Source organism: Cimex lectularius, unplaced genomic scaffold, assembly GCF_000648675.2.
Source record: "Cimex lectularius strain Harlan isolate CLEC.00 unplaced genomic scaffold, Clec_2.1 scaffold232, whole genome shotgun sequence".
In the NCBI taxonomy this organism is placed as follows: Eukaryota; Metazoa; Arthropoda; class Insecta; order Hemiptera; family Cimicidae; genus Cimex; species Cimex lectularius.
In genome coordinates, this window is record NW_019392940.1 from 449885 (window position 1) to 463486 (window position 13602).

Here is a 13602-nt window from a genome sequence, read left to right on the forward strand (position 1 = left end):
ACGGTGGGGGACATCATGCACGTGGCATTTCATTGAGGAAATTGTTTCAAGGCAAAACCGTACGTTTGCTTTGAACGTCGTTTAAATCTTAAAAAAATGTCATGAAAGATAAATAAATGTCGTATTTTGAATAGATACAGGAACACTTTATTCTAAGGTCAATAAGTCAATTGGACGAGTCGTTCGGAAGAAATAGATCTGGAGATTATTTTATTTAAAAAAATAAGAGAAAAATCGAGCAACTTTCTTTGGTTCTTGATTGGCAACATCATATAACCGTACCCTATTTATAGCGGGAATGTTTGAAATGGGTGTTGTGCAAGGCGAGGTATAGATCAAGTTGAACGTCCTGTAACGGTTTTTACGTCCACCGCGACTCCAGGACCATGCGAAACCTTCACGGCATGTTTCACAGAACTGTACGCCATCGGGTCGGCCCGACGATTGTTTTAAAAATCAATTGGGTGTCGCGACGAAGGGGAGGCGGAAAAAAAATGTCCCGATACCGCCTCGTTATCGGCTGAAAGCCCAGTGACAAGAGGCAAGAGTGAAAGTTTCCTGGTGGAAACGACGACCCGAAACCAGATATTTTGGTATTTCCTTTCAAATGTTAATTGTCCATGTGACCCTAAGGTTAATATTTCAACTACCATGCCGAAAATTTAATTTTGAAAACCTTAAACTTTATCGTCAAATAAATCAATAGTTAATTCTTCGACATATATTAATAATTTATAAAAAGCTTTATCCACTGAATTATGTAAATTCATGTCCTAAAGCGTTTTGAAAATAGTTAATTCTTTGACCAATTTATAAAACGCTCTGTGCTCAGAATTATGCAAAATTATGTTTCCTATATTTAAAGATAAGCTTAAGACAAAGCTTAATAATAGCGATACTGTCTTATTTCTAAAACTGGAAAATAAAACTCTAAAACCTTCAAGTACTTTGATTAATGATTAATGATTCTAACATCTCCTCCGTGGCTGTGGGTTCGATTCCCACCGTTGCCCCTGGAATTTTTGGAACATTCCCCTTCCTCCCTAAAAAATCAACCGTCTGCAATCATTAATCAGGAAGTACATATGGCTATTAAAATATACAGAGTTTCTATTTCAACGAGACACCCACTTTTCTAGAAAACGAAGGGTTATACAGAAAAATAAGAAAATTGGTCTAAACATTTTTTTAATATCACATTAATCGATAATTAAACAAGTCTGTAATCAAAAGCCAAAAGTATCTAGAATGAAGAAAAAGGATAAATTGAACTTGTACCTTCATTAGGATAATAATGACAATTTATTATTTTAATAAAAGCGTTATTGAATCTCTTCCTAACATAAGCGATAAACATCCAAAATAATCATTTTTGTTTGAACAACATTGAAAGTATGAAATTCTCCCCCAGTTTTTGAATTGAAATATCTTCGTAAATTGCTTTTAGTAAAACCAGAATCTAAGATTCTTACCGCTAAAATTTAAATATGGGCCATTAAAATTTCTTCCTTTTGCGAAAATCAAATAAACCATTAATTTCACTAATTTTGTGGTCCGCTTGACCAATTAATATATTACTATTAATTAAGGTTTTTAGTTGAGATAAAAAAGTCAATGGCACGAGCGGGATTCGAACCCACGATCTTCGGCTAGTAACGCCGCTGCTCTACCACTCGGACACTAACTTCCCATCTCAACCCCTTTTGAATTTTCCCTCGTTTTTGCCATTTTTCAACTAAAACCTTAATTAATTGTAATAAACCATTAACTTTAATAATAGAAAAGTTCAGGAAAAAGAGAAAGATCATAATAAAGTAATCGTGGAATGAAGCGTGAGTTATGATAAAAATAAAAATATTGTAGTCAAAACTCCCAAGCTTATTATAAGTCAACTTCGAATAAATTTAACAACTCTATTCATGTTAATCCGTAACAGTCACGAAAAAGGTAAACATGGCGTAAAATAAAAGAGGAAAGTAAGAACTTGAAATGCAAGAGGCAATAAAAAATAATTCTGTTGATTAAAGCACGCGACAAAAATATGTGTACGCTACTGACAATAATGATTTTTTTTCTTTGTATAGTTGAAACAAAGAAAACATTCCACGCAATATATAACATTTTAAGCTTAACCACACGAAAATTATATTAAAAAAAGCGAAATAAGAACCTTAGCGGTTTGATGAAACGGTTGAAACAAAAAATTCACCTTTCAAGTACATTTAATCATTGAAAAGATTTAAGTAAAATAACGAAGTACAGAACATAAATAAGCAATATACAAATAAGTAATTATGGAATATATGCCAACGAAATAAACCTTAGTTCATTATTAAAGTGAACATGTTCTGACGTGTATTAAGTGAATGAACTTTACAACTAAATACCAAGTTTAAAAAAAAAACATAAATAAACAAATTAATTATTATGGAATTTACCCAAACAAAACAAAAAACTGTTAATTATAACATTATTAAAGTAAAAATGTTCTGACGTATATAAAGTGAGGCTAAAATTAACTTTCCAACTTTGTTCGTGAAAACGTTGGTTAAAGATTAGGGATGGCAATATATCACATATATATTTCTACATATATCGAATATATTTTTATAGATATATTTGAGTAATATACTTGAAATATATCGATATATTCGTTGTTTATTTACGATAAAAATTAATTTACAAAAGCGACTATAATTTTTCTTATTTATTGTTGGATAAATAATTTTAAAAATATCCCTGTCAGTCCGTCAAATTGGATTAGAGATTGTCGTCTGATGTGAGACATGTATATATGTATATAATTTTAATCGTGTCTAAACCGTGGTCCCTGGGTGAACCATATCATTCCGCCTTCTGCGTCGGCATCGGTGTCTGTATCTACGTTTCTGCGCACTATTTTCAAACACATTTTTATGAGAACACATTCCCCGGGAAAAAGTCAAAAAAAGTTGTTTGGAAATATTTTAATGCACCGGGAAAAAGTAAAAAGTGACAAGTTGTAAAACATACTCGAAAGGTCTTAATTTTTATAACCTTAATCTATTTTATTTTATATCTTTTTTTATTACTACTTAATAAGAATTATATAATTATTCATGTCCAGAGTATATTTTTACCGTTACTAATATCGTTCTTTTCTTCCAGTTGGGCTTTCTCATATGGATATTATAAAACAGTTGTAATGTACCAAAAATTAAATATAACGATATATCGATATATTTTTCACGATATATCGATTTTCACCGATATATCGATATATAGATTAAAGATTCCCATCCCTATTAAGGCTCACGGAAAGTATAAATTTCGGTAAATAAAATAGCTTTAATGCAGGTAATCGGAATTAATCACGAGGTAAAATTATAAAATGTACTTAATATAAAAATCGTTTGCACATAATGAACACAGATGGAGAGCATAAAATTTAGATTGAGGTTATCAAATTATCACCGTTGTCGGTCGCATTAAAATTATAATACATAGAACTTTCCGAGTACCGCAAGCGCTCGAGTTCAACAAACGATTTTCCGAGAGGGGGCGGGTTATTGATGAGGCTTGCCGGCGGCACAAACATATTCGCAATTTGTTAAAGAGCTTGAATGAACTGTATAACGTGAAGGGGGGGAGGGAAGAGAATTCATTATTCATTTTGTAAAATGTTAAATCCTCCTTTAATAAACGGTGTGCGAGGAGGGAATGTTTTTTTAAAAGGATACGCAAAAGGTAAAAACACGATCCGGCACGGTTGGCCGAGGCAGGAGAGAGCGGCCTTGTGTTCGGAGAACTAGGGGAAAGCCATCGCAAATCCGGCTTGCAGAACACAATCAACAACATGGAGGAATGTAATTCTTGAATACTCTCAAGTTATAATGCAGAGCTGACAAACACGCCTTATCGCATTGAAAGTCACATTTATTTTGTCATTCTGGAAATCGTCTACACTTTACATTTATGTCTTTTGAATAAATGATACCTCAGATAAATTAGAATTTATACTAAACCCCCCGGCTATTTCTAGCGCTGTAATATTTCCAGGGAATTTTTAATGATGGGAATTCCTGACCTCTCTTTTATCTTTAATAAAATAGAACTTTATCTGGTTGTCCCTTTCACGAGTGCAAAGTACAACGAGAGCCCCCTTCGCTCGGCCCGGAATCGTTATTCTAGAGAATCATCCATTTAAATGAGCTGCGCATTGCTTTATAAACAGCCGGAACGACGAGTGAACCACGAAAACCAATAAACTGGAAACCATTTGGCGGAAAATCTACCAATCGTATTATTAGCATTTAAAGTTCCTTTCTAACAAATTAACTCTCAGTTTAGAACAGTTGAAAACCACTTCGTTTAAATAAATAAATCAAATACATTTACATACAAAATATCACTTATTATATAAATGAAAGTATTAATTTTTGGCTTGTGATCAATCAATATTTAATTGGGATAATTAATTTATCTCTTTTTTTCTCTCTCTCACCCTCTTTCGATAAATATCAACAAGTAATTGCGCAAATCTATCTATATTTATATATGTTTTCTAACAAATGACTAAACAAAATCGATTCCACAAAATGCTACAACATTTTCTGTCCAAAATATTTTTTCTATAGCAAGGATCTAAAAGTTTATAGTTTATATAATGGTAATATTTTTTCTCTAGCTCTACTTCTCTCTTTCTTCACATTTTTATTTCTCTCACTCACTCTCTTTCGATAAATATCAACAAGTAATTGTGCTAATGTATCTATATTTATATTTGTTTTTCTAACAAATGACAAAACAATCGATTCCACAAAATGCTACTACATTTTCTGTCCAAAATATTTTTTCTATAGCAAGGATCTAAAAGTTTATAGTTTATATAATGGTAATATTTTTTCTCTATCTCTACTTCTCTCTTTCTTCACATTTTTATTTCTCTCACTCACTCTCTTTCGATAAATATCAACAAGTAATTGCGCTAATGTATCTATATTTATATATGTTTTTCTAACAAATGAAAAAGAAAATCGATTCCACAAAATGCTACTACATTTTCCGTCCAAAATATTTGTTCTATAGCAAGGATCTAAAAGTTTATAGTTTATATAATAGTAATATTTTTTCTCTATCTCTACTTCTCTCTTTCTTCACATTTTTATTTCTCTCACTCACTCTCGTTCGATAAATATCAACAAGTAATTGCGCTAATGTATTAATATTTATATATGTTTTTCTAACAAATGAAAAAGAAAATCGATTCCACAAAATGCTACTATATTTTCTGGCCAAAATAATTTCCTATAGCAAGGAACTAAAAAGTTTATAGTTTATATAATGGTAATAATATTCTCTCTCTCTCTCTCTCTCTTTTTTTTCTTCCCCTCTCTCTTTCTCTCTCACTCTCTCACCCTCTCTCTCTCTCTCTCCCTCTCACACTCTCTCTCTCTCTCTTTCTTTACCTTTTTATTTCTTTCCCCCTCCCTCTCATTTTCACACACACACACACACACACACACACACACACACACACACACACACACACACACACACTCTCTCTCTATCTCTATCTCTCTCCCTCACTCACACTCTCTTTCGATAAATATCTATATAATTGTGGTAATTCTATCTATCTATCTCATTTTTTCGTTTCAATTCAAAACAATATGCAGGCTGTCTGAAACGTTTAGCTAATAAGAATAATTTTTCTATAGCAAGGATATATATGTATACAGTTCCGTGACTGACTGACAGACAACGTACAGACCAAACTTTATCTAGAGGGCTGAATTTTCTTTTCGACAGTGCATGATGACGTGGATAGCCGCTAAGAAAGGATTTTTTGAAATTCCATCCCTAAGATTTTTTTAACATGTATAGACCGAAGTGAACTGATGAAGAGAATAATTTGGGAAACGAGACATTATATTAGAAAGCCGTACTAGCACTCTGCTTCGCATCAGAAATGTGCATTAAAATGCGTGGACGGAGTCGCGGTCAAAGCTAGTATAAATATGAAGAGATATTTCCAAAAGCCGTTTGGTACTGTTTCCTAATGTTTAATAAAAACAGATGGTCATGGAATGGTTATTGAATTTAAATTGGGGGGGGGGGGTAGCAGTTTGGAGGTGAGGAACAGCTTTAATGGTTAAAGAAGGCAATTTCTTCCCTACTTTTCATCCCGAGTGTAAACTTATTTGCCTATGGCGCTTTGAGACGGCGGAGACCGCTGAGATTTATGTCTTCTTTATTCCCTTACCTTCAGCCATTCCTAATACAACTCCACTTTCCCGGTCACAAGGGACTCAAGTTCACTATGGTATAAATTACAATTTCCTTCTTCCCTCTTGTTTTCCCTGTTCATCCCGCGTCATGAATATTGATGCTAGATTTAAAGTGACACCTATACGCGGATTGCAAATATTGTTTCAACACGGGGATGGTGGCTGGCTTTGCGTCAGAATCGACTATTATAAGCTTCGGCTTTAGACAAAAGGACGACAACAAGTGTTGTTTACAGTCCAGAGGATGAACCTGAGAGCCGAAGGCCGTCACAGGGCGCCACTCGTTTAAAAGATAATTTGAATCAAAGCCAGTCTGCATTAGACCCGAAGTTCTCGGCAACATACATTATCGGCGTTACATAACTTCTCTTCTCGTGGTGTAATCGAGAAACAAGGTCGGCACAAAAAGGCACAGTCAGTGAATTTTGCATTTATATTCAATTGAAGTAACAATTAATAGAAATCCTTACCTCCAGTTCCTAGTACTTTGAGAAGGTCGAACGAAGACATGTCAACCCTCCCATGGCCGGTGAGGTTAACTGTAACAGAAAAATCAAATAATTAGTCAAATCCGCTGATAAAAGAACACTTATTAAGCATAACATTTCTGATTTTACATATTATGATTTGTAAATATTGTTATTTTGTTTTCATTTTCCCGTCTAATCTTCATAATTGACAAAATATAACGCCTTATACAACATACTTAATAATTAATTATGTATAATTACTATAACAAAAATGTTTAATTTACACGTCTTGTTCTATGAAAAGATTTTTTTTTCGTTTTGTTACCTCGGCTAAAGGGGTGAAAAGTATGAGAAACGTTCATTCGTGGTGGTTTGCGGGAGGGGACGCTATTAGAAAATATTGCTCGATATTAGCTGGCCGGCTGCCCTAGTTTAGTTGCCCATGTCCCAGATAAGGAAAGGGATGGTCCGTCGCAAATAATCCATGAGGACCTTAAGGGGAAAATATTATCTAACGCCTTTCACCTCCTTTTCTTCGTTTGTATCTATTAAAGGGGGGAGAATACAAAAGCGCTCAATTTTAAACTGCCGCATATAGAACGGTAATTTCTTACAATTACCTTACAATTATCCGTCATATTCAACTCAATTAGATTCTGGAATAAAGTTCCACTGAGCAGATCGGATTTCATCCCAGCCAAACAAGATTGACATTCAAAAAGTTATCGAGCAAAATCTGTTTTTAATGATATATTTCATTCTCTTTTTATAAGTTCTATTTGAAAAATTACTCTAACGATTAAGCATTTATATTTAGTAAGGAAATAAATAAGTGATAAATATATATAAATTATCAACCCAATCAAAAAACGCTGTTCGATTTTTTTTATTACTATTGTTCAAAATATTGACATATTTATAATGTCATAATATATATTTATAATGACATATTTATAATGTAACGTGTGGTGATTAGTGACCGTTAATCGATATTTAATTAGAAATCGTGAGATGCGGTCTGGTGTGATGTAGGTTTCACAAAAACATTTTCTTTATCGTGCCAACGTTTCGATCTTTATTGAGATCATCTTCAGGGCCTGGGATTTACAAACATTGTTATACATTTACCGAATACATTTTGGATGTGGAAAAGTGAATTTACACAATGCAAAATATATTTTTTATATATTCAATCAAAGTATTTCTCAACACAACATGCAAGAATGGCACAATTACACAGAAAACAAACACTTTGAGCCCTGAAGATGATCTCAATAAAGATCGAAACGTTGGCATGATAAAGAAAATGTTTTTCTGAAACCTACATCACACCAGACCGCATCTCATGATTTCTAAATAAATATAATGTAACATTTATTTCTAGTAATAAGGGTTTAAATCTCGGCGGATTTCAAACTTTTCCTATCCCAGCTCAAACAACTTCTCAATTTCTCAGAGAAACTGTAGGGTATATTTTCGGTTTTAAAACTGCCTTGATAGTATTTTCTTCTTTTGATAAATTCCATAGCTAAAAAACATTACATGTATAGACGGATTTGAAAACCCCTTAAAGAATAAAATTCTGAGGAAAATTCATCTACTTAAAAAAAACGTAGAATTTTGATTAACAAACAAATAATATAATTTGTGTAAGGTGTATTTTTCATTCATAATCCTTGTTAAATAATAAATATTATCAATTAATACTATTGTTGCTGTAACTATTTTGTTTTTGTGGTTTAGATGGCTTTGAACAGTGGCAGTCGTCGAGCTTATGTCAGTTTTTCACTTACATTATGGAAATAAATATTTCCTTTTTAAATCCTAAATACTAATTCAATCAAGGGTTTTTATTTCACGTTTCATCATTTTTCATTTCATGATTGTATGGTTAAAATTTATATCGTTCCTATCTTCGTTAATTATATTATGTGAGTTGAAGGGTTTATCTTTGTTTTAACGTTTGATTCGGCAGCCTGGCTGATGTCGATAGTGATTATCAATTCAAAAATAAAATGACGATTTATTTTAAACTGGTTTCTTAACATGATGAAACAAAATGAGAAAATGAAATAATTTTATGTCGATTACTGGATAACTAAGGACATCATCCCAATGGAAGATCAAAGGGAGATAACTACAGGGAAACAATTTTTCTAGGCAAACTGGGGATGTTTTTCAGTTAATCTTTTTCCTTCGTTGATTTCATTCGATATTATTTTTATTAAATCCATTATATTTTTTGGTCCGAATGTCCAAATAACTTCTTTAAATTAATTAATTTTTATGTAAGGTATTGGTTGAATTAAAAAGTGGTAGAGCACCGGCTGAAATGAAATTGTCTATACATTATAAAAAAATTTCAAAAATAAGAATAGATTTCATAAAAAATATGTTGATACAATTCTTTCAATCCATAAAGTTGATATCACGCAAGTAATGCGAGAATGAAAAAAAATACAAAAAGATGCGGAAATAGAACAAAATCGAACTTCACCCCTTTTAGATATAAAAATAAATAGAAATGGTGACACCTTTAATACTAATATTTATCCATTATACTTAACAGAAGGTCGTGAGTTCGAATCCCGCTCGTGATACTAGCTTTTTTATTTGAACCTTTACCTTACACAAAGATTAATTAATTGAAAGAAATTATTCTTATTATTAAACGCCAGCACGGAATTGTTGTGCGAGCAAGATCTTTAACTTCACTTACAAGACATAATCGAAGAACATGCCATTTGTCCTCCCCCACATCGGTGAGAGATTCTTGCTAATGCGGGATAATGCCAGGCCCCATAGAGCACGTATCGTGAATGACTATCCGAATGAAGTTGGAATTGAGTGCTTGATGTGGCAAATTCTAAGTCTAGATTCGAACCTAATCGAACACATTTGGGATCAACTTAAGCTTTGAGTACGTAGAAGTAACCCAAGTCCTAGAAGTAGAAAAATTTGAAACCCCTATTTTTGATGAATGGGAAAAAATTTCTCAGGATTTTACCAGAAATCTTTTCCAGGGAATGTAAAGACTTTTAACTGAGGTTATCGAGTCTGAGGTGGAAACACTTGATATTAAACGAAACGAAATTTATTTTTCTTACTTAATAATTAATTTGTTTAGAATTAGGTTATGCACATTGTTTTTAAATGTATTATTTTTACAACCAAACCTAATTTTGGTACGCAAAATGTGAATAAACCAAGATACGTTAACAATTTGTTTAGAATTAGATTATACACATTTTGTTTTTAAATGTATTATTTTTACAACCAAACCTATTTTCGGTACGCAAAATGTGAATAAGCCTAGTACGTTAACATTTAAGGGCGGTGTGTTATTGGGTTGTCCGGAAAATAATGCAGGATTTTAAGTTTTCATTAAAAAAAATCTATATAAAATATTCTGTTTACGTTTACAGGATTACTCATTTGTATGAATGTCAACACTTATTAATCCTCTTCCAAATGATATTGTTTGTTTACCTCTGTAGCATTCCGCTACTTGGAAATAATTCAGTCATCCTTATAATGTCAAAGCGAGAATTTCGTACGATTTTCTTTTACGAGTTTAAACTCGGCCGAAGCGGAGCCCAAACGGCTAGAAACATTAACCAAGTCTGGGGCGAGGGTTGTGTTAATGAGTGCACTGTGCAAAGGTGGTTTAAAAAATTTCGGGAGGGAGATTTCAGCCTTGAAGATGAAGAAGGTCGTGGAAGGCCTTCCTCTCTTAATGATGATGTTCTGCGATCAGTGGTGGAAGAAAACCCCAAAACAACTGTTCGAGAACTTGCAGAGCAACTCAAAGTCAGTAAAACGACCGTCGCTGACCACCTCAAGGCGATTGGAAAAGTGAAAAAACTCGAAAATTGGGTTCCACACTCATTAAACGATCGCCAAAAAATCAGCGCTTTGATGTTTGTGCATCACTTCTTTGTCGAAACAAAAATGACCCATTTCTGGCCAGAATTGTTACATGTGACGAAAAGTGGATTCTCTACGATAACACTAGACGTTCTGGACAGTGGCTCGACAAAGGAGAAGCTCCAAAGCCCCCAACTCATCAAAAAAAGGTAATGGTTACGGTATGGTGGGCTTCATTTGGTTTAATACACTACAGCTTCTTAAATCCTGGCGAAACCATCAATGCTGAATCATACTGTAACCAAATTAATACCATGCATCAGAAATTGGCAGTAATGAAGCCCTCTTTGGTCAATCGGAAAGGGCCCATTTTGTTGCATGACAACGCTCGACCACATGTGTCACGTGTAACGTCACAAAAATTATTGGAGCTTGGCTATGAAACTTTGCCTCACCCACCCTACTCTCCGGACCTCTCGCCTACTGACTACCATTTTTTTAGACACCTGGACCACTACTTACAACACATAATATTCAAAAATCAAACGGAACTGGAAAATGCATTTATTGACTTTATCAATTCTAAAAATTCTGAATTCTACTCAGACGGAATTAATAAGTTACCAACACGTTGGGAGAAATGTATTGAGAGTATGGGAAATTATTTTGATTAAAGAACATTGCTTTAAAGTAACTAGTTTCTTTTTTTTTGTTTAATACCAAAATCCTGCATTATTTTCCGGACAACCCAATAATTTGGCCCTTCAGTGTATTATAATAAACTTTACCTATACGTTTATATAAATTAAGTTATTAAGTCTGAAGGTGCAGTGTGCTCGATTGGTTAAACTTGTGCAGGCGTTTCTAAAACAAGTGTCGGTTAAGTTTTAATACCGCAGCATAACAGCACGTCTTATGCGAGGAATTTAACTTATTTTGCAACGAAACCTTAAATCGTGAAATTGAGGTGAAAGTCATGAGTATTCGCGATTTCTATTCTTCTCGAACTATTTCCGTTAATCTAGAGAATATTTAACGACTTTTGGAGAGAAAAAATCGCACTGGCACCGGCACTAAGAGGGAAAACTTTCCGACTTCCTTTAAGTTATTTCCTGTCTCCATAGTGGAACAGGTCTTCGCCACCACGACCGCTATTTTCTGTGTTATGTAACCCCCCACGTCCTTGCTCTTATCCCCCGGTTTGAACACTTTGAACAATGTTCCGTCTTTGCTTACAAGTCCCCGTCTTCGTCAAATTCCTTACACGGCCTCTTACATTGTGCGCCTGTCATTCAACGCCCTATTTGTCAACGAATGTTTACGCCAGCCATTTGCGCATGAATACCCTCATAATTAATATCGTTTTTTAAAGTTGTTTTCGTGTTTTTAAACCTTAAAGACTGATTAAATTTAAATAAAAAAACCAGGGAAATGTATAATACATTTTATATTTCGGGTATTCACGATCTTTGTGTTAACCCTGTTAACTCTGTTAGGTCCTGTTAGATCGAGAAAAATGATGACGTAGAGTTGTAAGAATCGGCTAGTTAACATTGCTCGATCTAACAGGCCATGGCCAATGTTTGATGTTAGGTTACATTGCGTTAGGGGGTAGGTTACCAATATGGCAGCCACGGATTTAACAGCTGTTTTTTGTTGACACGTATTTTTATTCTTAAATACGCATTAATTAAATTAGACCAATACATTTCTTTTGTTAATTTTTGACCTGCCCTTATACTCTCATTCGTAATAGATACATCCCCTATCCTATAAAGTTATAGGCTGTTAGACGTTAGGATAGATGACTTTCGAAAATATTAAAATTGAAGCAATAAAATAAAAGGATGAGGCATAAAGAGGAAAAGATTCCGAATGATACCTATATAATTCTGTAGCAAGAAAATTCGCCAGAAGTACCGTATAATAATAAATACGAGTGAAATAACAATAACTGTACTAATTGATCATTATATACCTTTATAACTGGTTCCATCTTGAGTTGTGTACGCTCTAATAATTACAAACTTAGGCAAACCTATTCTTATCAGTTTGCCCATTTTATTGAACCCATTGCAAAACAAATGAAAGCGTTGGCGACCTGGTTATTATACATGAAACTATCGGGTTGTCCGGAAAATAATGCAGGATTTTAAGTTTTCATTAAAAAAAATCTATATAAAATATTCTGTTTACGTTTACAGGATTACTCATTTGTACAACACTTATTAATCCTCTTCCAAATGATATTGTTTGTTTACCTCTGTAGCATTCCGCTACTTGGAAATAATTCAGTCATCCTTATAATGTCAAAGCGAGAATTTCGTACGATTTTCTTTTACGAGTTTAAACTCGGCCGAAGCGGAGCCCAAACGGCTAGAAACATTAACCAAGTCTGGGGCGAGGGTTGTGTTAATGAGTGCACTGTGCAAAGGTGGTTTAAAAAATTTCGGGAGGGAGATTTCAGCCTTGAAGATGAAGAAGGTCGTGGAAGGCCTTCCTCTCTTAATGATGATGTTCTGCGATCAGTGGTGGAAGAAAACCCCAAAACAACTGTTCGAGAACTTGCAGAGCAACTCAAAGTCAGTAAAACGACCGTCGCTGACCACCTCAAGGCGATTGGAAAAGTGAAAAAACTCGAAAATTGGGTTCCACACTCATTAAACGATCGCCAAAAAATCAGCGCTTTGATGTTTGTGCATCACTTCTTTGTCGAAACAAAAATGACCCATTTCTGGCCAGAATTGTTACATGTGACGAAAAGTGGATTCTCTACGATAACACTAGACGTTCTGGACAGTGGCTCGACAAAGGAGAAGCTCCAAAGCCCCCAACTCATCAAAAAAAGGTAATGGTTACGGTATGGTGGGCTTCATTTGGTTTAATACACTACAGCTTCTTAAATCCTGGCGAAACCATCAATGCTGAATCATACTGTAACCAAATTAATACCATGCATCAGAAATTGGCAGTAATGAAGCCCTCTTTGGTCAATC

General features: G+C 34.0%; 1 protein-coding gene across 2 annotated transcripts in view; it reads right to left on the minus strand.

Annotated features, from left to right (window-relative positions):
* The window catches only part of LOC106667950 (ribosomal protein S6 kinase alpha-5-like), a 262137-nt gene that overhangs the window by 109449 nt on the left and 139086 nt on the right, over positions 1 to 13602 (minus strand). For both annotated transcript variants that reach the window (XM_014396276.2, XM_014396275.2), the window contains exon 2: positions 6740 to 6808. In XM_014396276.2, the coding sequence (XP_014251762.1) occupies positions 6740 to 6808 (69 nt within the window). The remainder of the gene's footprint in view (positions 1 to 6739; positions 6809 to 13602) is intronic.